This window comes from Spermophilus citellus (assembly GCF_964194105.1).
Source record: "Spermophilus citellus genome assembly, chromosome: 9".
Taxonomy (NCBI): domain Eukaryota; kingdom Metazoa; phylum Chordata; class Mammalia; order Rodentia; family Sciuridae; genus Spermophilus; species Spermophilus citellus.
In genome coordinates, this window is record NC_138191.1 from 91,609,445 (window position 1) to 91,634,276 (window position 24,832).

At 41.3% G+C, this 24,832-nt stretch overlaps 1 protein-coding gene across 2 annotated transcripts in view; it reads left to right on the forward strand.

Moving 5' to 3' along the window:
- The first annotated feature begins 247 nt into the window (after positions 1-247).
- LOC308655928 (cytochrome P450 2J2-like) overlaps positions 248-24,832 on the forward strand; it is a 46,988-nt gene continuing 22,403 nt past the window's right edge. The window contains exons 1-6 of one of the 2 annotated variants that reach the window (XM_081306375.1): positions 248-531; positions 17,297-17,459; positions 17,956-17,994; positions 19,312-19,461; positions 19,863-20,023; positions 22,621-22,797. In XM_081306375.1, the coding sequence (XP_081162501.1) occupies positions 325-531; positions 17,297-17,459; positions 17,956-17,994; positions 19,312-19,461; positions 19,863-20,023; positions 22,621-22,797 (897 nt within the window). In that variant the 5' untranslated portion in view covers positions 248-324. The remainder of the gene's footprint in view (positions 532-17,296; positions 17,460-17,955; positions 17,995-19,311; positions 19,462-19,862; positions 20,024-22,620; positions 22,798-24,832) is intronic. The other variant, XM_081306376.1, reaches the window with a different exon arrangement.

Consider the following 24,832-nt stretch of genomic DNA (forward strand, 5'->3'; position numbering starts at 1 on the left):
AATCGAAAAGAAACCGGTCCTAGCCAAGTATTTGTCAAATGTGTTGCCGCCCAAGAATCTCAGCTCCAGGCATTTTCTCTGCCAAGAACTGGGCTGGGTAAGAGGCTGAGGGAGTTAGGGGGCGTGGCTTGACTTGGGGGAGGTCTGGAGACGAGCCTGAAGGAGGGGCCCCGGGAAGGAGGGGCCTGGCGGAAGGCCGGGCAGAGGCGGGGCGTGGGCGGGGCGCGGGGCGGGCATAGGGGCCGGTCCTTCTACAGTGACAGCAGGAGACAACTGGAGCAGAAGAGTTTGGATTCTAGTCAAGAGCCCGCTGCTTTCAGAGCCATGCTCAAGGAGGTGGTCTCTCTGGCGACCGCCTTCTGGGCAGGGCTCCATGCCTGGACTTTGCTGGTGGGTGCGGTCGTCTTTCTGTTGTTTGCTGACTTCAAAAGACGGCGCCCAAAGAATTACCCGCCAGGGCCCTGGCCTCTACCCTTGTTTGGCAACTTCTTTCAAGTGAACTTTGAGAATTCACACTTGGATGTTCAAAAGGTAGGAAGGGGAGAAGGTGCTTGACTCTGTCCATATACTAACCCTGACTTGCAGGACAAGGGACATTCTGGGGACCTGGGGCAAGAGGATGGGTGGCTGGGCAGCTCATGCTGCTAACCTGCTAAATCCCACTTTGAGCTTTGTTTACCTTACCAGAAATGTGGCATCATTCTACCTACCTGCCCTTTCTAGTGGCACAAGAGATTTAAATGTTTACTTTTTAAGTGTGCTACATAGGTTACCTTTCTTAACTCATTTGTTTTCTTCTTAAACATTATTGACATTCTTTTTTTCTTGTAATGTCCTTCTTTATCCCTGGTAATTTTCTTTGACCTAACTTTATTTGATATAATATAGCCAAATCAGCTGTCTTTTGATTATTATGTGAGTAGTATTTGCTTCTTTATTGTCTTACATTTAATCCCCTTTTATAATCATATTTGAAATGAATTCTTGTAGACAACATATACTTGGTTGATTTTTTAAAAATTATGCCTATCTCTGTCCTTAAATAGGTGAAGGTAGGACATTTCTACTTAATGTATTCATTGCTGTGTTAGTGTTTAAGTCTCCCATTTATTATTCTTTCCATCGGTTGTTTGTTTGTTGCTCTGTTTTTCATTCCTGTTTCCCTTTCCTGTCTTTCTGTGAACTACTTGGACACTTCTCTTATCAGTCAATTTTTATTCATCTGTAGTGTTTTGAAGCATATCTCTTTTTAAATGTGGTTGCTCTAAATATTATGAGCTATATTAGTAGTTTAACGGAGTCCACCAGTGCAAGAATTTTCCACTTCGTGAAAGATAGACATAACAATTTAGGACCCTTGACCTTCACACTTTATAATTGTTTTAAACATTATATCTACATGCACTGAGAACCAAAATATTATAATTTTGCTTTTAAATGTCAGATGCAATTTTAAAAAAGCAAGAACAGTCTATTGTACTTATCCATTTATTTACACAGTTTGTTGCTTTTTCTTCATTTCTCTTTTTCCAAGCTTACAATTTCCTTTATGATGTGAAGAACTTTCCTTAGCTATTCTTTCAGAGCTGGGTTGCTGGCAAATAATTCTCTTAACTTCCCTTCATCTCAAAATATGTTTATTTCATTTTTCTTTCTGAAGTCTATTTTCTTCGGACCTAGAATTCTAGGTTGGGAGTTTCTTGGAGGAACAGGTTTCTTGGAAAATAGAGGCAGAAGGGAGGTACCCAAGGAATAAGATAACCTCTGCCTTTCTTCAAAGGTAGAAGTCAGAGGACTTCCCACATCTGTACCATAGGGAAGAATAATTTCTTATCACTTAATGAGAAGGTGGAGATTAGTACTATGTCCTCTAGGGAGTCTTTAATGCAGTTCAGGGGTGAAAGTCACAATTCTGCAGAGATAGTACATAAGGAGAAGGTGAAAGATGAGGTTATACCATGCTTTCCACTGCAGCTGCACCCTTCAGGGGCAAGGAAAGCCACATCTTCATAATGTTTGCCTCCAGGACAGAGAATTAGAAGACTCAAATGTTTCTGTCCTGTTGGGCTCCTCTTTTCCTAGTCTTTTGGCTAAAGGTAGTAGGATTTTCTTGGAGTTTTGTCTGTGATAATTGTTCTAGATTAAGAAGTATGATCTATGTCCTTCTTTTTCTATTAGGATAAATGGGACTAGAGAAGTTTAATGATTATCCTAATGTCACAAAGCTGGGTAATGATGAACTGTAATCCCACCTACCCATAAGTCTGAGGCAGAAGGATTGCAAGTTTGAGGCCAACCTGGGCAACTTTAGTGAGACTCTATCTCAAAATAAAATATAAAAAGGGATGGAGATGTGGCACAGTGCTAGAGTTCCTCTGGGATTAATTCTCAGTACCACAAAACCAAACCAAAACTCTAGCCAGTTGATGAAACTGAGACTAGGATCTTATTGACAGTCCAATGATTTTTTAAATCTCAATTTAGTTTTTATTTTATTTAGGTTTGCATTTTTATATTTCTGATGTAAAGCAAATAAAATTAAATGGCATAATTTAGTAATAATATTATTAAATTTATCTTCATGCACTTGGGAAACATTAAGTATTAAGGTCTTTTTTCCACATTTTTTATTGATAGATTATATAGTTGTATATATAATAGAACCTGATAGGTCTTGTGTCAGAATTTTTATGTTCCTCTTCATTTAACCTTCATGATAGGTATATATTTTAGGTACCATCTGTTTGCATTTTTATTTTACCACTGAGAAAACTGAGAACAAATGTAATGTGATTTTCCCAGGTTATTCATAGGATAATGGCAAAGCAAGGGCTTGAATCCAAGAATATTTGACTTAAAACTTATTATCTCCTATATTACTTGACTCTGGATGATGTTAGTAGAGAATAATTGATTTTTCATGACATAGTTATGAGCTATTTATTTGCATATGTATTTCTTCAACAAACATTTATTAAGTACTTACCATGCCAGGCACAGCCCAAGACAGTGCCTGATGAAGAGAGTTTACAAACTCCCATAACCCAAATGGATACTAGGAAATGGGATCACAATGGATGGAAAATCCTAAAGATAAACTTTTGTGGAGAGTTGGAAATAATTGGATTGAATTTTAAAGGAATTTCTGGCAGGTGAATGGATTTTTTATGATAGGATATTTTAAATGGGGATGTGGCATGAAATAAAACACAGTGAGGAGACCTTGAAGAAACTGGCTTGTGTGTTTGGCATGTGGGGAACTTTGCTTTCCCTCCCTCTCACAGTTTGTAAACTTTCCCCATCACTGCTAGATGACTTATTATAGGAACCTGTATTTAAATGAAAGAAAGTCTTATTGGGCTAAGTGGAAGAACTGTACATAAGATGGGTCAATTTATTAGTTAGCATGCACAACAAGCTGCTTTTTACAAAGAGACCCAAAATACAATGTCGTCAACAGGATTGAAATTTCTTTCTCTCTTACAAAAGAGTTCAGATATAGGCAGGAAGTCCAGGATAGAGAGGCTGTTCTATACCACAGTGTCATCCAAAATCTCCAGTTCCTTCTATGCTGTTGCTCTGGTCCTTCACCACCACCATCATGTGTGGGTTCTGGCTCATGAGAAGGGGAAATGGAGGTGGTGAGCAAGCAGCTTTCATTTAAGGCTTTGACCCAGAAGATGCACACATAACCACTATTCACATCCCACTGGTTACACCTAGTTAGGCTGAGAGATATAATTATGATGCCAGCTAAAACCTAGGCAGCTCCATCACTCAGAGAACAGAAAGAAAATATCTTTATCACTTCAATGAAGGATGAGACCTACAGAGGGGACTGTAAAGAGCCCAAACTTTATTTCCACTAGCTATGTGCTAAATCTTTGTGCCTCTTTTTTCTGAAAACTAGGTATACTTTGTGGGATTATTATAAGTATAAAATAAGTTTATGAATATCAAGTTTTGCCAGGATGCCTAGCATGTAGATGTGCTTATTTCTATATTTCTATATTTTTTATTCTTCCCTTTTCTGTAATAGCTTATAGAAAAGCCAGTTGTTGGTTACAGGCTGGGCATCGTTTATGTGTCCTGGTTGCTGGATGAGTCCCATCAGCCACCTCTCTGGTCTCTGTCCCTGCATTCCTTAGATGCTGCCATTATCAGAGCCCTCTTCCTAAATTATACCCCCTGAAATATTAGTAGTAATAGTTTCATTATTAATTTTATTATTATGGTTACTTAACACAATAATCCTAAAATAGGAACTAGTAATATTCCCTATTTTATAGAATTAGAAACCAAAACAAAAATTGGAAACTGAAACCAAAACCAAAAATAAATAATTTATTCTTAAATTATACATGAAGTAAGAAGCAGACCTGGATTCAAATAGGTTGTGTGACTCCTAAGTCCAGACTCTTAGCACACTTCACCTCTCCTACTCAGATGTTTCCAGGCTCTATTATCTGTTACCAAGTAAGATCCAAATATTTCACTCCTGTGTCTAAAGATTACCACATCAGCACTGTCACTCATCTTCCTTGGCACCTAAGAAGAAACTCTTTTCTCTGTGTGCTTCTATACTTTCCGACACCAAACAACTTAAGGATGGAATAGTAACAATAAGAACTTATCTGTATGCTCCGTTAGATTGTGAGCTTCTTGAATTTAAGGATTTATTGAATCCCCCAGCCCTGGGCCTAGACCTTCAGCATAGGTCATGCTCTTCAATGAACCTTTCACTCCAGTTAGAGTGAATCCTTTTTTCCCAGACACCCAAATTTTCTGCCTTTGCATTTGTATGTGCAGTGTCCCAAAAGGAATGTGTCTCTGTCTTCATAATGAATGCCCTTTTGCTGATATCCTTGCCTTCATTTAAGTTCTGGCTCAAATACAATTTTCAATATCTGGCTCAAGTATTCTCTGATATCTGTGGTGGAAATTCATCTCTTTCTGCAATACCTCACACCCCTTTCTGCTAGCATTACAGCATATGTCATGTGCTATACATTGCACTTTTTTTATGTACAGTAGCTCTTTCTCAAGAGGTGACCTGTGAGACCATTATGCTTAGCAAGTGTATATACAGTCATGCACAACTGTATTTATGCGTATAGGGTTTTACTGGAGAGCAGATCCATGACATATACTAGATTTTCAAAGATTCCATATTCAAAAAGATAAGAACCACTGTTATAAAACTTCATTTCTTTTTCTTTATGGGATAAAAAATGCTTTTTAATTATAAAAGCAACACATACACATTGAGAGAATATTGTGTGTATGTATTTGTGTGTGTCTTCATACATGTATTTAGGATAATGATGTCCATCTCATTCCTCCATATTTTTTACACCCCTTGCCCCCTCCTTCCCCTTTTCCCTATTTAGAGTTTGTCTAATCTTCCCATGCTTCCCCTCCCAACCCCACTATGAATCAGCCTCCTTATATCAGAGAAAACATTTGGCATTTGGTGTTTGGGGATTGGCTATCTTCACTTAGCATTATATTCTCCAACTCCATCCATTTACCTGCAAATGTCATGATTTTGTTCTATTGTATTGCTGAGTAATATTCCATTGTGTATCTATTCCACATTTTGTTTATCCATTCATCTACTGAAGAGCATCTAGGTTGGTTTCACAGTTTAGCTATTGTGAATTGTGCTGCAATAAACATTGATGTGGCCGTGTCCCTATAGTATGCGTTTTTAAGTTCTTTGAGTATACACCAAGGAGTGGGATAGCTGGGTCAAAGGTGGTTCCATTCCCAGTTTTCCAAGGAATCTCCATACTGCTTTCCATATTGGCTGCACTATTTTGCAGTCCCACCAGCAATGTATGAGTATGCCTTTTCCCCCACATCCTTGCCAACACTTATTGTTATTTGTATTCTTAATAGCTCCCATTCTGACTGGAGTAAGAAGAAATCTTAAGAGTAGTTTTGATTTGCATTTCTCTAATTGCTAGAGATGTTGTACATTTTTTATATATATATTTGTTGATTTATTGTATATTACCTTCTGAGAAATGTCTGTTCAGGACCTTGGCCCATTTATTGATTGGGTTATTTGTTTTTTTGGTGTTTAGTTTTTTGAGTTCTTTATATACCCTAGAGATTAGTGGTCTATCTGATGTGCCTATGGTAAAAATTTGCTCCCAAGCTGTAGGCTCTCTATTCACCTCCCTAATTGTTTCTTTTGCTGAAAGGAAGCTTTTTAGTTTGAATCCATTCCATTTATTAATTCTTGATTTTAATTCTTGAGCTATAGGAGTCTTATTAAGGAAGTAGGGGCCTAATCCTATATGATGGATATTTGAGCCTACTTTTTCTTCTATTAGACATAGAGTCTCTTGTTTAATTCCTAGGTCCTTGATCCACTTAGCAGGAGAGAGAATCTTACCTCTCCTTGTGCCTACCCTGCCACCTCTTCACATACACACACACATTCACATACACTCACACAGACACTCATCAATACCTCTATAGGACATTAGTATGTATTTCTAGATTTGTCAATAATAAAGATAAAATTATATTAGTGACTTTTTACTAGGGGTTCTATGTATCAATAGGAAAAATGTTGAACACCCCATACAAAAATGTTTGAAAGACATAAACAGGTGATTGAAAAATACAACATGTAGATAGAAGGAAAAATGTTAAATCTGAGAAAAAAAACAAAAGCAGCATGAATTTTTGGATGATACACACACACACACACACACACACACACACACACACGTGCACATATGTATGGTTCAGTGCTAGTGACAACTGAAAAACAAAACCTCTTACCTTGAAGTGTGAATTGGTACCCTGATCCTTTTCTTTCTTTTCCTCTCTTTTAGTGTCTTTGTTCTGCTGTCTCTTATAAGAACTTAGATTAAGTTAGAATCTTTTGGTCATAGTAGTTCAATCTTTTGTCTCACTAACCTTTTACTTTAATTTTATTTATTCTAAACATTCATTTAATTATACCTTATTTTTTAAATGCTTAATCCTACAGTTGGAGTTTTTATTCCCACTGTTGAATTTCCCATCCCCATTTCTTTTTGTTTGCCTTTTATAACTTCTATGTCAATCTTTTTTGTTTTTTTTATTTTCATTTCTCATCTTAAGCCTATTTTAGCCTTCTGAACTATCTCATAAATTTTAACCTCTTTTATTCCTTTACTCTCAGTTCAAATTTTTTTTAAATGACTTGTTTAATGTTATCTATTGAAAAGTTTTCTCTGCCTTATGAAATCTCAGATGCACTCTGGATCATTCAATCCATATATTGAATTGGCTGAGAGACCAGGTACATTTAAGAATCCTGAACGCTGCAATAATCACTTCTACAGCTCTAGGAGGTCATTTAACCTATCCATGTTTACATACTTGATAATTCCATAAAAGGTTTTGATCCAGTTCTGATGAACAAAAATACACATGGGCAGAGAACTCGTAAAGATGGAATATTGTAGTTCATTTCAGTAAATAGTGTTGAAGGTCTGAATCCTTCCAAATAAAAGTTAGATTCTAGATTATATGCATTCCCCATTACGAGTCACTTAACTTGAGATTTTCAGCTAAATAAAAAAAAAATCTTAATTGAAGTTCTAAATTAGCCAGTGAATTCTTGTAAGGGTTAAAAATGTTATCCAGGCTTTCATCAAGAAGAAATAGCAAATTTTACATGTGTGGACCATTACTACCATTTCTTACAAGAAATGACTTGTAAGTTTTGGCTTTTCCCTTGCTAGCAAGATAGGATAGACTCCTAGAAATGAATGGAAATTAACCCAGGACTCTGGATCAAAAGAAAAATGGAAGAACTAAGCTCAGGCTTTGTCTTTAAGATGAATACAGGATGGTGGGATGAGACTGCATCCATTGAGTCTGCTCTGATGGAACTAATGTTAGGTCCAGGGCTCTAAGAGCATCATGGTGGAATGTTAAGTGTGTGGGGATGGAGCTGGGGAGGGAGGCCACAGATAATTGCAGGAATTGAGCCTTTCTGTCTGGTACAACTGCTACAGCTGTACCAGATCCAGGCAGACAAAAAACAGAGGGAGGGTCTAGTTAGGGATCATTCTTGAATAGAAAGGTTGAAAGGAACTTTGAATAATGATCATATGCTATTTTCCAACCCATATTTGCACAAACTTGCACACTTGTGCATATTCATCCCAATCTAATATCTCTTTCCCTATCATCCCTTACACCATGTCTCTCACCCTCCCTTTCCTTCTCACTTTCACTTTCTTATTCCCACTAAACTTTAAGTTCCTAGAGCCATCCCAAATTCACATCTCTAGCCTCAAATCTTACAAAATGTTTCAAGTTCCCTCTACTACTAAATAGCTTTGTCACCTTGCTATATCACTTCAGCTACCTCCATTTTTCTCTGCAACAAGATGAGTAAAGTCCTTACTACACAGAGTGACCATTAGATTAGTGAGATAAAGCATGAAAGATGCCCACCATGGCACCCAGGGAAGACAGCTGTTTCTGACCACTAGCACATTCCTCCTGCATTTTAGTGTGCTCCTGTCCTCACTGTCACCCTGTGGGTGCATCCACATTCCTTTGAACACAGAACTCATTTATTCCATGGAGACTCTCTGGGTGGCTGTGTGCCTGGAACCAGAAAACAAAGTGCTTTTCATATCGCTGCTCTCATTCTTCCTCACAGAACTTTAGGGGGGAGAGTTAATTTTCTCTTTTATAATGGGGAAGCTGAGGTTCAAAAAAATGAAGGAACTTTCCCAAGAGCCCACAGTTGGTGAACCCCGGAGCCAAGATCCTCCCATAGCTCCAGAGCTGGAACAGTCTCTCCATATGTGGCCTGCACCCTGTAAAGCACTTCCTGTTATCTGGCAGATGGTGAGGAAGAGGCTTTCTCCTCTGGTTACTGATATTTTGATTTATCTTAATAAAAGTGTCACAGGAAAGCAGGGAGCTGAAACTCCAAACTTCGGTTCTTGTGTTCTGATGAAAGAAGATTTAAAGTCAGACACCAAAAGTCAGATAAGAGAACTTTATTAGAAGAGAAAGTGAGGTGAAAAGAAAAAAAAAACTAAAAAAAAAAAAAAAAGTGAGGGATTAGCAAAAAGCATTCTCAATGGAGAGAATGGGTCATCTCCAAGCAGAGAATGACAAAGTAAACAATGCTACTACCCCCAATTTCATTCCTATTTGATGTTTACCAGGAGACTGAGGACCACCTTCTGTACACTTTGCCAATTAGGAGTTCAGCTCTTCCTTCACGTCAGGTGGAGGAGTTTTAGACCTTAGTTGGTCCTCTCCAGAACTGTCATGGTGGCTATTCTATTTAGGGGGGCTTCATCTATAAGTCAGTCAATGTTGGGAGTCGCCCCGGCTTCAAAGACTAACTTCCCCATCCCCGAGAAGAGCTGTTTAATGGTCAGCCCTGCTGGCTTACATGATGCTTACCCACCAATCAGATTAGCCCTGCTGGCTCACATGATCCTTACCCAGCTATCAGTCTAGCCCGGCTGGCTCACATGATCCTCACCCACCCATCAGACTAGCCCTGCTGGCTCACATGATCCTTACCCACCTATCAGACTAGCCCTGCTGGCTCACATGATCCTTACCCACCAATCAGAAAGCACCCATGCCAACTCTCAAACCGTTCAACCATTAAACTGTCATAACTGTCAAGCCACCCCCGGCTCTATAAATATGCAGAGCTGTTCTTCAATAAATGGGCATTTTCTCCGAGGATGACACGCCTTGTTCGTTCTTTCATTGGTGCCCAAACCAGGGAGGAGGAATGCCTCACTGCTTGAGGGCCCCCTCTCTCAAGGCTTGCCGTCCTCGTCCACTGTTTGGAGCACTGCTACTACTCACACAACACTGGCTCTTCAGTAGGTGAGTTCCCCTATCAGGTATCCAACTTCAGATGGGCTATATGCAGGGGCTTTGACCTTGATCCTCTGGCCAACCTCTGACGCCCAATCTGGAGGAGAGAACGCACCCCACCACGACCTTCACAGTCATGGTGGACTCTCTAGAACCTGGTTCATGAGCAGGAGGTCCTGAGGGGTGGAAGAACAGGCACTCCTCTCTCTCTCTCTCTCTCTCTCTCTCTCTCTCTCTCTCTCTCTCAATCTCTCTCAACTCTCTCAATCACCCTTGTCCCTCTCCTGACCTATGGGGGCCTCTTCTTCCCTCCCTACAGACTCCTTCTTATTAAATTCTGCACACAAGATTGGCCTTACTATCAATTAGACAATCAAAGATAATGGCCCCCAGGAGGATCCCTAGATCCCACAATTCTGAGATCTGTTTAACTTCTGTGAGCGCTCAAAAATGTGGAAGGAGATCCCCTATGTTAAGGCTTTTTCTCTTCTTTGCTCTCACTCTGACCTATCTGGCAGATGAACCCCCTCCTACCGACCTCCCCTGAGGGCTCTGTCCAGTCCCTCAGGTGCTCCCCCTGACTCAGCCAACACCTTTAGTTCCCCCCAAACTAGATCCTGCTCCCTAGTCCCACAAACCATGGCCACCTTAAGAGAGGTTGCTGGACCTGAGGGCATTATCCGGTACATGTCCCATTCTCTATGAATGACCTCACACAACTCGAGCGAAGGTTGGGCTCATTCACCACAGAAGACAGTTTCAGTGGGTCCTCCAGGCTTATAGCCTCACTTATATGTTATTGGCTAATACTCTCCTTCTTGAGGAACGTACCAGAGTCTGGGAACTTGCCAGAGCCCATGACGATGAAACTCACTGATTTATTCCCAATCACACTCTGGGGCCACTTGCTGCCCCAGATCAAACTCCCGACTGGGATTATACACAAACTGGCATACAGAGTAGGGACCGATTCTCTGCATATATTATTGCTGGGCTCAAAAAAGCGGCACGTAAAGCTGTCAATTTCCAAAAATTACAAGAGACCCCATTGGAATTTCTGGATCGGCTTATGAAAGCCCTTCAGCAGTAACCTAGATCCCAAAACCCCAGATGGCCATCATGTCCTTATGACATATTTCCTCTCACAGAGCTACCCTGACCTCTGGGCCAAATTAAAAAAGCTTGAGCAAGGCCCTGCCACCCCCCAGACTGAGAAATTTCAGATGCTCGCCCAGGCCCTGCAGGGTGCTTCCTTGTGTTGCCGCCCATCACCGAAAACCCCCTCCCCCGCACCTGCTTCAAGTGTGGCAAGGAAGGACATTGGGCCAGGGCATGCCCCATACCACACACTCCGTGTATCCCATGCCCTAAATGTCAACAACAAGGTCATTGGGGCTCTGACTGTCCTAGATCCCATAGGAGGCCTATGGCCAGGGAACCCTCCAACCTTCTGGGCATGGCAATCAATTGACGGTGCCTTGGGTCCTTTTCCCTGGCTGAAACTATCAATAGACAGCAACCCAGGGTGCGGATTCAGGTGGATGGACACAAGGTTGATTTTCTTCTTGACACCGGGGCTACCTTCTCAGTTCTGACAGAATTCTGGAGGCAAACAGTGCTGTCCACCTCTCTTATTGTCAGGGTAGGAGGAAAGACCATCTATCCAAGAAAGACTCCCCTATTACTCTGTTCTGTAGACAACTTCCCATTCTCTCAGATATTCCTAGTTATGCCCCAATGTCCAGTTCCTTTGCGCGACCGAGATATTCTCTCTAAATTCAATACAACAATCAACATCTGGGCTCCTGTCATCAGTCAGGCCCCAGAATTTGCCTGTTCATCTTTTCTGGCCCTTTTGGCAGAACACCATACTAAAAAGGATCACTACGCCTTACCTATGAACCTGGTGTACCCGAATGTATGGGATACCCACACCCCCTCCACCATTTCCTGCCCACTAGTAAAGATCCCAATCAGGCTCAACCTCCTGTCCACAAAAGCTCTTCTGGGCCTACAACCTATTATTCAGGACCTTCTTAGCAAGGGGTACCTCTGTCCTGCTCATTCCCCTTACAATACTCCCATACTAGCGGTAAAAAAGCCCAACGGGTCCTATCACTTAGTTCAAGACCTACGACTCATCAACACCTCCTTTAGGCCCATACATCCTTTGGTTCCCAACCCATACACCCTGCTGTCTCAGATCCCCCACACTGCCACCCACTTCTTGGTCATAGATTTAAAGGATGCTTTCTTCTCCATTCCCCTTGCCCCCGAATCACAAGATCTTTTTGCCTTTACCTGGACAGATCCCACCACCAGACATTCTCCACAACTAACCTGGACTGTTCTTCCTCAGGGATTTCGAGATAGTCCACACCTCTTTGGACAAACCTTGACCTCCGACCTCCAATCTTTTCACCCTCAGTGTCCCTAACCTCCTCTTGCAATATGTTGATTATCGTCCAGCAAATCTCTTTACTCACCTGCAGGGAGGATAGCACTCCACTACAGCCTTTAAGGCTACAGTGGCCCTCAGGGACTCCTTCCTTGGGCAGATTTCTAAAGTCCTGGTCCTCTCACTTTTAAGACTCGGCTGTTAGAGAGACGTTTACCCTCCCCTTCCACTCTCTTGTCCTGCCTCTCCCCTCTTTCGGCCCTGGGAGTATCCGACCTCTCCAGGAGGGGTCCCAAAAAGCCTTGGCCAAGGTCTCCCATGGCTCCAGCTCCATCCAGGATGAAAGCTTCGACTGTCAGGATTTGGTGATGACCAATCTCTGCAGCTTGAACCTGCCACTTAGGCACTCCTGATTTTTTGGCTCTAGCGGGGACGCCCCTTTTGCCAATAAATCAGTTTCCTCCTTCTCTGCATCCTCTTCCCTCCTCCTTACATGGGTAATGCATCCTTTCTGCCGGTCAACTCTCCCCTACAATGCCTCTTGGATCAAATACAGCACCCAGGCCTGGCCCATTTATCCCTTAGACAACCAAAGTAGATGGCCCCTTTTTGGGTCCCTGGATACCTCCAAGGGATCTCTACAATTACTGTGAGCATTCAAAAAAAATGGGTAGAGATCGCTTATGTCCAGGCTTTCTTCTTGCTCCAATCCAATCCTGCTCTCTGCATCTCTTGCAAACCTCTACAAATTCTTCTAGCCCGTCCAAAGGGCGCTCATCAGATGACACAGTTCTCCTACTTTCTTGGCCTTAAAGGGATATCAGGCCTCTTCACAAAAGGCCCAAATAGCATGTTAAGGGGTCACATATCTCTCAAGGGAAAAAGGCCATTACAATAGACAGAAAACAGCTTATTGTGTCTATACCTACACCAAAGACCAAAGATGACTTACTCTCCTTCTTAGGTTTTGCTGGGTACTTCAGGGCCTGGATTCTCCCTCCTCTCCAGGCCACTATATAATCTGGCCAAGGGCCCCCTTCCCCCCTCAGTGGTAGGGAAGCCCTTTAAAAAGGCCCTCCTCCAGGCACCCGCCCTGCATCTCCCTGACCTCTCCCGACCCTTCACCCTCTATGAATATGAGAAACAGGGACAAAGTCTGGGCGTTCTGGGTCAGGAACATGGCCCCACATTTGCACCAGTGGCCTGCCTATCCAACCTCACCGTCAGGGCTGGCCCCCATGCCTCAGAGCCCTAGCAGCAGCCCATGACCTCCAGAAAGAAGCACACAAGCTTACCTTTGGCTCCCTGCTAACCATCTCATCTCCTCACCATCTAAAGGATTTCCTCACTTACAAGGGGCTACAGTCACTTCCTCCTTCCAGGGTTCTATCCCTCTTTGTCTCTCCTTGAAAATCCCTCCATCTCTTTTCAGCCCTGGTCTCCATTAAACCCTGCCTCCCTCCTCCCATCTTCTCCCCCACAAGATCCCATCCACAAATGCTGGAAGGTACGATTTTACCCTGCCCTACCACCTGTTCTCTTCCGACTCCCTCTGGTTCTCAGATGGTAGCTCCTTTATACACGAAGGGGTTAAAGTGGCGGGTATGCTGTCATTTCCATCTCATCCATCATAGAGGCAAAACCTTTCCCACCCAATACCACCAACCAACAAGCTGAATTCATAGCTGCCACAAGAGCATGCGAGCTAGCAGAGGGAAAAGCCCTCTCCCTATATAATACGTCTTCCATATCCTGATCTCCCATGCAGCCATTTAGGAAGAAAGGGGGTATTGACCACCAGAGGGATGGCAGTCATTAATTCCACATTTATTTCTGGTCTACTACGAGCCTCCAGGCTGCCTTCCTAACTGGGAATAATCCATTGCAAGGCCCACCAAACTGACTCCTCCCTTACTACTATGGGGAATTCCAAGGCCAATCAAGTGGCTCGATCAGCCGCCCTCCAGAGCTTTACCTCCTCTTGGCTACTCTTCGTTACCACCAGGGATCAGCCCAAAGATCCCCAACAACTCTTCCAGTTTCTTCACTGTCTATTCCATTCTAGTCCACAGAGTCTCACTACTTTCCTTCACTCCTTTTTCACCCTTTCCCCACGTGATAAAACCCTCCTACAACAGATCACTTCCGCTTGTTAGATCTGCCAGAGAACCAATAAAACCTAAACTTTTCCCTTCTCATCAGGCCCACGGTCATATACTTTTTGGGGATGGGTTAAAGCCTTTCCCACTTCTAACAAACGGGCCTCTATGGTAATTGATCTATTGCTTACTCACATAATCCCCCGTTTCAGGATGCCCACTTCTATCCAATCAGACAATGCCCCAGAATTCACCTCGAAGATAACTCAGGGACTGGCTCATGCGCTATCACTCCCTTGGCATTTCCATTGCCCTTGCCACCCCCAGGCTTCTGGAAAGGTTGAAAGGACCAATCGGTCCCTTAAAGAGACCCTCACCAAGCTCACCATGGAATTAAGCCTGGACTGGGTAAAGGTGCTCCCCTTGGCTTTATTGCACATTAGGACCTTGCCAAAGAAGCCTTCTAATCTCTCACCTTTCGAAGTCATGTATGGCCATCCCCTCGTTCCTCCCGTATTGCCTACAGATGCCCTGCCCCTCCTCTTCCATCTACGCTCTGAACTCTGGCGCTATCAAGACTGGCTCCTTCCTGATCCCAGTCTCTTTCAAAACCCTACCTCCTTAACACCTGGTCAACTTGTTTACTATTGCCCACCAGAGTAAAAGCCCCTCTAAAACCAAAATGGGAGGGTCCTGCTCAGGTGATTATGTGCACTCCCTTGGTGGCCAAACTCAAGCTGTCTAATAACCAACTTACCCCGTGGATTCATATTTCCAGGCTTAAGCCCGGGGCTCCTACCCCTTCATCAGGAGAGCCAAGATCATCACCTGTCATTAAGTACTCTTGCCAATGCCCCCCCCCATTTCTGGCCCCTCTTGGGTCCTCTCTTCACCCTATGTCTGGAGATTCAAAGCAAGTGACCCTAAGGGCCCTCTCCAGCCAGACCCCCTTCTCCTCCTCACAGACCCCCTACTTGCTTGGATCTGGCTGGTAGTGGGACCATTGTGTGTTGTCCTTCTAACAAACAACTTAGGTGTCTGGAGCATGATGACCCCTGAATAAGTGTGATCATAAGAGAGCACTTTATCAGTTGCCTTCTGGGCCTAAGGAGGAACATGTGTATTTTGTTTACCCTCCCAGTTTCATAAGATTTTCAAATGTCAGTATTTAAGCTTGAGGTGTTTCACATAAAACCTGGAGAGATCTGACTGCTCTCAAAGGGCAATCTGGTAACAATGGGCCATCATCCTCCCATGGCCGCCTTCATTCAGAGTGTGGGAGAAGCTGCCTTCTTTATTTCAAACCCCGTACTTTCTTGGATGTGACTAGGGAAAGCTGGGAACAGTGATAAGTGAGAGAAGCAAGCTGGTTTGGAAAGCTGGGATATTTCAAGAAAGGTAAAGAGAGAAGCAAGCTGGTTTCAGAGACACCCAGGTAGGAGAGAGTTTGAAGAGCAGCCTTAATAGAGAGGGGGAGGGAGCTAGATTGGACTAGGAATGAAGAGTGGAATTGAGGGTGTTAGGGGCAGGACAGGTTGGTATGCAGGGCATGCCAAACAAAATTAGCTGCAGGGCTGCAGGATGACCTGGCTTCTCAAACCCTATGTCCCCCCCCCCCCCCCCCCCCCCGCACTGAGAAGAGCCATCCAATGGTGAGCCCTACTGGCTCACATGATCCTTACCCACCAATCAGATTAGCCCTGCTGGCTCACATGATCTTACCCACCAATCAGAAAGCACCCCATGCCAACTGTCAAACTGTTCAACCTTTAAACTGACATAACTGTCAAACCACCCCCAGCTCTATAAATATGCAGAGCTGTTCTTCAATAAATGGGCATTTTCTCCAGCTACAACAAATCTTGTTCCATCTTTCACAATCCCATGTTAATGTCAGCACTTGGGTCAATTGGTGGTCAGAAGTTATCTTAGTGCGCCTGCACTAAAAAAGGAATCTTCCTTTCTAGATAAATGGAGGTACTTTTAGGAGATACTTTTAGCCATAATTCATAGCTTCAGGTCAACATCAATGGACCCTATCAAGAGTTAGTCTCATTAATCCTTTTCTCTTGACATATTTCTTGATTAGCTCCTTTTGCTTCTGTTTTTTTTTTCTACAAATTATCACATTTTGCTTTCTTCTTTACTTTTGAAATAGTTTAAAGAAGACACTAACGTAAGTTAAAGAATACCTGTGACCTTGCCTGCATTTTACTGCTCATTGCCAGCTACAACCTAACAAAAGAAAAAAAAAAGATTTAACTTCCTAAATTCCATATTTGCTACACCAGACTTACATTAAACATACCCAACATAAAACTTAAAGACAAAACAATATAATATGAAGACACAAAAAATGTATATAGGAAAAACAAAATCTTAAGGGCTATTTAATATCTTTAGATAGAGAAAGATTATTTATATAAATTAATAAAAGTTATTAAAATTCTAAAATTAAAACCCACTAAATTGAAAATGGATATTGATAACCCAGAAAATCATATTAAAAAAATAAGATTCCCCCTTCCCATAAGAAAAAGAAAAAGAAAAAAAACATACCCAGCAAATTTTGGAGTTCAGATGTGCTGTATTTTCTGCTTTTACTAAACTCTAGGATGCCTCAGGTTAGGGACCTTGTTTATTTTAGTTAGTCATATCTTTATGCCTTCTTTTAGTGACACATGGTAGATACTCACTCTATTCATACTGGTTGAATATATGAATATATGTTCATAAGGAAACTTCCAATCCCTCCGTGAACTAAATTTGAGTTTAGTTGAGGAGAAAAAGTTCAAACTCTTCCTATCAGACCAAGGTGTGTGTCCACACACACGCTTCCCTCAATGTGAGCCCTTTAGCTTCACACATGCCCTGTGTCCCCAGACAGACAAGTGCATGTTCAACTGTGACTATAACTGTTTTTCAGTTGGTGAAGAAATATGGGAATGTTCTTAGCTTGGATTTTGGTAACCTGTCTTCAGTGCTCATAACTGGACTGCCCTTAATCAAAGAAGTTCTTTCCCAGACAGACCAGTCCTTCGTGCACCGCCCTGTAACGCCTCTCCGAGAACGTATCTTTAGGAAAAATGGTAAGTTTATTGATGACTGTAAGGTTTGCATTTGAAATGCTATGGTCTCTTCACCATGCCTCTATGCCTATAATTTTCTGACACTCCCAGAAGTTAACCTCATTATAAAATGCCTGCCCTTATAAGAAGCCAAATGCCCACTTTTTCTGGTTGAAAACATCTCCTTTTAAAGATTTGTCTTGATGGGTCCTGATAGAGATTTTGGAGGAATCTCATGTTCTGCACAAACTCTGGATGCTTTGATAATGAAGTAACCATATCATCTAATTATAGCAGAGGAGGAGGCAGTGTGTGAAAAAGGTTCAGACCTAATCTTGAAAGAACTCTGCCATTTCAAGATTTGATAGAAGATGAAACAGAAAAAGATATAAGAAGTTTCTTGAAGGGTATTAAGAAGAAAATATGGAAGTGTATACCCTGGACTCCACCAGAAATGAGTGTACAATTAAATAAGCATCTCATGCTGCTAAAAGATCAAGTGAAATGAGGTTGAAAGATAGTCCTGGACTGACGGCAAGGATGGACATTTCATTAGGTTGGTGAAGCTGTGATGGCAAAACCAGACCTGGTTGTGAAATGAATTATTAAAATGTTATGGTAAGAGGGGCTGAGGCTGTGGCTCAGAATGTGTGAGGCACTGGGTTCAATTCTCAGCACTACGTATAAGTAAATGAATAAAATAATAAAGGTCTACACATCTAAAATATATTTTTAAAAATGTTATGGTAAGACACCTATGCCTGGGGAAGGGTCAGTTGCTCTCCCCTCTCTCAGCCTTTCTCTTGGAAGCCTAATTAACCATGGGTTGATTAACCTTTTGAATTGTAAATACCTGCACTAGGGGTCTGACTACTCCCTCTCAAAAGAGCCCTTTCTTCCTACCTGTTTCTGTAAGCATGTTAGAAACCCTGCACAGGGCCTTTAGCAGAGTAGATTAGGAAAAATTTTAAGAGAAAAAAGCCCCAATGATAGGATAGGTCTAAGAAGACATGAAATCATGAATAAATGGTGTGAGAAACTGTGGATCAGGGCTCATAATTTGGAGTTTTGTTTTCCTCTGGGCGCACCAGCATAAAATAGAGTTTGGAGTTCTCCTCTCTGAGTATTCCTTGCTGCTTCTCCACCAGTCTTGTTTCCCACAACAGAGCCAAAGCCAGGTATCACAAGAAGTTGAGGAGTAGCCATGGGGAAGTGGAAGGGCGCATGGCATTGCCTGTATAGTGAAATGGATGGTGGTATTTTGCACACAACAGGATGTTTTCCCCCTTCTCCTATGCTGTTCTTTCTGTGTGGAATACTCACTGGTCTCTTGCTTTCTTGAGTGATTCCTTCATCTTTTAAGGTCACACTTAGGACCTCTTCTATAAAGCCTTTCTTTGCCTTCTAACAATTATGGACTTTGACTTATCTCTGAGTGCATTCTTGGTGCTTAGCTTGCCATAACTACTGAACTGTACTTATGTTGCTACTGAATAAAGCATGAGTTTTAGAATCAGGGAGACTTGAATTTGAGAACCTGGTTAACTGATTACTATATGACCTTTATCCCTTATTCCCATTCAGTAAAATTCAGGGGAGGGCAGAGGAGGGGAGGGCAATAATTGTATCTATCCCATAGAGCTTCTATGAGTGTTAAATTACATAATACATAAAAAACACTAAAGTACCTGATGTTGTAAGTAATCAATAAATGTTAGCCATTGTGTTCATTGTTTTAGGTCTTATTTCTTTGAATAATATTCAGGTGCCTTAATGTCCCTCCTCTTTTCCATCTGATACACATTTCATTACAATTTGCCAGATATTTGCATAGTAGAATCAGAATACCATAATATTGCCTTTTTCCCCCTAGGATTGATCATGTCTAATGGCCAAATATGGAAGGAACAAAGAAGGTTCACCCTGACAACATTAAGGAACTTTGGTTTAGGAAGGAAGAGCCTGGAGGAACGAATCCAGGAGGAGGCCTACCACCTTGTTGAGGCAATCAAAGAGGAGAATGGTGAGCATTTCACAAGAGCATTTACAGGAGCCTGTGGCCTATGCATTCACTGGATAGATACTTTTTAGGTGCCTAAGTGCTTGCCTATGACCAGCACTGTCCTAGGCTCTGAGGATACAATAGGAAACAAATACCAAGACACTTCTTTCAAGGAGTGCTAGAATTCAGTGCACAAAGACAAACATTAAACATATTATGGTATTTAAATCCTGGTTATCAGTTCAACCCCCCTGGCATTGACTGTATCCTTGCTGTATCACAGACCCCAGATAGGGGGCTGTGGCCAGCACCTCCTCTAGGATTCTCTAGTAGGTATATCTGTGTCAGCTAGAATAGACTCCTGTAGAAAACAGGAAGAAACCAATGATTTTGAAGAACTCTCTACTTTTCTCTACCTCCAGGACAGCCTTTCAACCCTCACTTCAAGATCAACAATGCAGTTTCAAACATCATTTGCTCTATCACCTTTGGGGAGCGCTTTGAGTACCAGGATGCTCAGTTCCAGGAACTGCTGAAGTTACTGGATGAGGTCACGTTTCTGGAGGCTTCGAGATTCTGTCAAGTAAGCAGTCATCTTCTATATGCTGGTTAAGGCCATTGGGGCTGATCTCATATACACATAGATTCTTCTTCTTTTTGTTTTTTAATTGAAATGTAACATTTTAAAATTAATTTAACAAAAATTTATTTGAAATCAGCTTTTTGATTTTAGTGTTTTTAATAATGTTGAAAATTTACTAAATGCAAGAAACATTTCTAAGATTCCTGCAGAGTTCAAAATTATACAAGACATACACTTACGCACCTATGTTGTTCTTTTTCAAGAGAACACATTGCCATTGTCCTTGCCTTTGAATCTCTCCTCTCCATGTTACTTCCAAAATATCCATTTCCTTCCTGCCTCAAGCACCCTTCTGAGTGCAGTTTCTCTCCTGGTGTGTTGTTTTAAGATTCGCCTGATTTGGTTGCTTTTCTTCTTCTTCTTCTTTTTTTTAATGCAGACTAGCTTTGCCTTGTATTGAATGTGCCCCTGTTTGTTAATCTATCTGCTATTTTTGAACAAATTGGAGCATTTTCCAGCTTTCCTATTATGAACAGAGCTGCAACCAATATTCTTTTACTAGTGTTCATGTGGACACACTCACTTATTTGTCTTGCATATGTATCTGGGCATAAAAGATAACTAAAGATTTCACACTATTTACATAACCATCAGCACTTGATACTATCTATCTATTTATCTATCTATATATATACATATATGTATATATAGTATGCAGTATATACTATATACTATATTCTACTTCTCTAGGCCCTTATATTTTAGATGTTTTCTTTTTAAACAGCATAAAAATGAATATAAATTTTGTACCCAATTCGACAATATTTCTCTTTTTATTGAAGCACTTAGTTTCTTTTTTCAAATTTATTGTCAAATGAAAACTAATTCATCACTTTATGGCTTCTATTTTTCTTCTGTTTTGACTCATTATTATTAAATATATTTTAATTTTTTCCTATATTCATTTAGAAGATTAAGATTTTTTCTATTTCTTTAGTCTTTACCCTAAAATTTTTAATATGCACAATTAACTGCCTGCATCTGAGATTAATACCTTTGTGCTCTGCCGAAATAATACATGATCTTCAGAACACACCTCTTGTCACTCCTTTAAGTCACTGTCATCACGTATTTTAGTTTGTTCTTTTTTTTAACTGGAGAGTACATGATCATTATTGTTTCATGCAATATCTGCTTATATTTACCTATATATTTATCAGTTTCTATTTTTATCATCCTATCTTGGATTTAAAGCCCCCTCCTGAATTTCATTTAGTGGAGATCAATTGATGGCAAATTCTTTTGGATTCAAAAAGATCTTTACACTGGGATTTCCTCTATCTTGGACTTGAGATTTCTATCAAGAGAATGACCATGAGCCAAGACAACCCTTTCCTAGGAGAGCCCTGACCAGCAGGAGAGTTAGGTTTAGGGCTGATCAGGTAAGACAAAGTATAGCAGGCTCATGAAATAAAAGAAGCAAGATACTACTCCTAAATCCTGAGAGTGAGAGGGCCCACAAGGACAGATGGGAGATCTGGGAATGGGAGGGTCTCAACCAGTGGGTGGAGAGAGAGAGACAAACAGAGACAGAACCTGTGAGACCAAGCCTTCATTAAAGGCCTTGGTGGTCTCTCAAGCTTTCCTGGGGGTGGTCAATTGCTAGCTTAAAGAAAACACTCTTGGGCTCTAGATGGAAACATTTTAAATGACTCCACTATTAACCATTATGTTTATTTCATGGTCAGCAGCTATGGGATGTGTTGCCATGGGACCAGTGATATGAAGAATAAGCAACTGTATTATTATCACAAAGGAAGGAGAAGTTTAACTAGGCCAAAGGCTATGGTACAATGAGGTTTTAAGTGACTCATGTCAAATTGAATGGGTGCCAAGGCAGCAAGTGTATTAAAGAAACTTATGATACTTTATTTTGCTTAAATTGAATATTTAAAGAAGTTTGACTCTTTTCTCTTTATATACTCAAAATATTCTTTCAGCATCCTCTAGGTTTGCACTGGTGCCAGGGAGAGTCAGCTAGAAATGTGATTGCTATTTCTTCAAAACTACTTTTTCCTTTTCTCTGGAAGCATTTTATATGGATGCATTAATCCTCTGTGGTTGGACTGTCCAGTGGAAAGTGGCAGGGAGGGATAGAAAGGAGGTGGTGAGGTTGCAGGGACCAACTCTGCAGGGCTTATAGGCCAGAGAAATTATGCCAGACTTTATCAAGGATAGTGGAAAGCCATTGGGGGATTGAAAGGTAAGGAATCCAACTGTTAAATGATACTCCAGCAGCTCTGTGGAAAATAGTCTGGGAACAGGGTAAAGAGTGGAATAAGGAAATTGCTGAAAGCTATGGCAGCATTTGGGTAGGAGACAGTGGTGGTTTCTTGTGGGATGGCAAGTACTTAGACTGATGAGAAGTGTGTGGAGGGTTGAATGCCTGCCAGAGTGGCTAGAGAGAAAGGAGAAGTCAAAGATGACCCCTCAGCTTAAGCATAGGCAAATAAAAGAGATGGAAAGAGAAGACTGTCCCCAAAAGTGCAAAAGTGGCCCCATGCTGTCTCCATGATCCTTCTGTTTTTTGCTATTAGCTCTACAATGTCTTTCCATGGATAATGAAATTCCTCCCTGGACCTCATCAAACTGTCTTCAGGAACTGGGAAAAGCTGAAATTGTTTGTTTCTCATGAAGTTGAAAAACACAGGAAAGACTGGAATCCTGATGAGTCAAGAGACTTTATCGATGCTTACCTCAAGGAAATGGTGAAGGTGAGGAAAACGAATTTGTCTCCTTTGTTCTTGTTTTTTCTTAAAGAACAAATAGCTGTATATTAGTTTCCAATAGCAGCTGTAACAAGTTACCACAAATTCAGTGGCTTAAGATGGTACAGATGTGTTGTTTGTTTTCTTACTGTTCTGAATGACAAAAGTCCAGTTCTGAATGACAGAAGTCAAACTGCAGTTTCACTGGGCTAAAGTCAAGGTGTTGGCCAGCTTAGATCCTATGAAGTCTATAAGACTTGGTTTCCATGGCTTTCCCAGCTTCCAGAGGCTTTGGTTTGTGGTTCCTGCCTCCATCTTTAGCACCAGGGTAGCATCATCTCTCCTCTCTTGTCTCGCTGCTTCCATCTTTACACATTCTCTCTCTGACTTTGATCTTCTTCCCTCCATCTTGTAAGGGTAATACAGGACAATATTCCTAACTCAAAACCCTTAGGTTAAATCACATCTGCAAAGTCCCTTTTGCTATATGTTGTCATCTTTTGGGATCATGATTCAATCATGGTTCAATAATGGTTCAATCATGGTTCAATTTTATATGGATGCATTAATCCTTGCTTAATCCCTGGGGTATCATTTAATCTTATCCCTATTCCACTCTTAACCCTATTCCCAGCCTATTTTCCACAGAGCTGCTGGGGTATCATTTAACAGTTTGATTCCTTACCTTTCAATCCTCCAATGGCTTTCCACTATCCTTGATAAAATCTGGCATAATTTCTCTGGCCTATAAGCCCTACACAGTTGGTCCCTGCAACCTCATCATAGGTGAGTAAAAATTACTCAGGATGCTGAGGCACTTTGAAATAAAAACAGAAGTTTAATGGTGTTTGGTTTTAGGCCCTGAAAATGCCCCAATACTCCCTTTTCATCCCCATCACCTTTCCCTACCTGTACCTGAAGGAGCTAAATACAAAAGGGAAAAGAGAAATTGAGCTTCAAATCTCTGTTTTAGATGATCTGGCCAGGAACCTACTCCTCCTCTCAGCTGTCACTGCAAAGAACACATGTAAAGCTGAACTGGATACCAGATTTTAACCTTAAGGTCTGAGTGGGGCTTCTACTCCCTCCTCTTCTCACCCACTTTCCAACTTTTCTGACAAGAATCAGGGAAAAAACCCTAAGTGGATACAGGCCTTGAACGTGGTGGTCCTCTGGCTAATGTACAACACTGAATCAATGTTATAATCTTTGACGCATCAGATCATGTATTCCTATATCTGGAGGGGGCAGAATGGTGAATTTCTTTCCATCTTAGCTCTTATTTCACCTTATTGGCAAAATATACATAAAATTAATATTAATTTTAATTTTAGAATTAAAATTTGAATGCCTGCCAAAGTGGCTAGAGAGAAAGGAAAAGTCAAGGATGACTCCTCAGCTTAAGCATAGGCAAATAAAAGAGATGTACACCATCTCTTCCTTAGAGGAGGAGACTTTATCTGCTAGATGGTGTACAGGTGTGTGACCATTGACATTAACAGCAATGTTGAAAAACAAGCTTTCAAGAAGAAGGTAGAAAAGATGATGGAGTGTTATAAGGAATAGCTGATGGAATCTATGAGGTTTAAACTACAAAAGCTGTATGGGGAGATATTATAAATGTGCACTTCAGTTTATACTTTCTGGTATGGGCACAAATATTCATTGAGTATTTGCTATATCCCTTTTGCATACCACATAAATTATTATGCCATCTTAAGGCATGCTTCTCATTCCCATTTGATAAAGCAGGAAACGGAAGTACAGAGATGTTAAATAACTTATCCTAGGTCATATAGCTAATAAGTGATCTAATGAGTGATGGGGTTGATATTGGAAGCCAAGTCTGTCTCATTCATAGTCCATTCTCTTTCCACTGTACTAATAGCTTCTCCTGAATTACAGGCATAAAAAAAAGTGGTTGTTTTGATTTTTATCCACTACAATCTAAAAAGTTTCCAGCACTTCCAGTTACCTACCCCTTCTCTCAGGCCCCATTGCAGACAATGTTAATGATAGTGCTGCCCTCTAAGGAGGGACT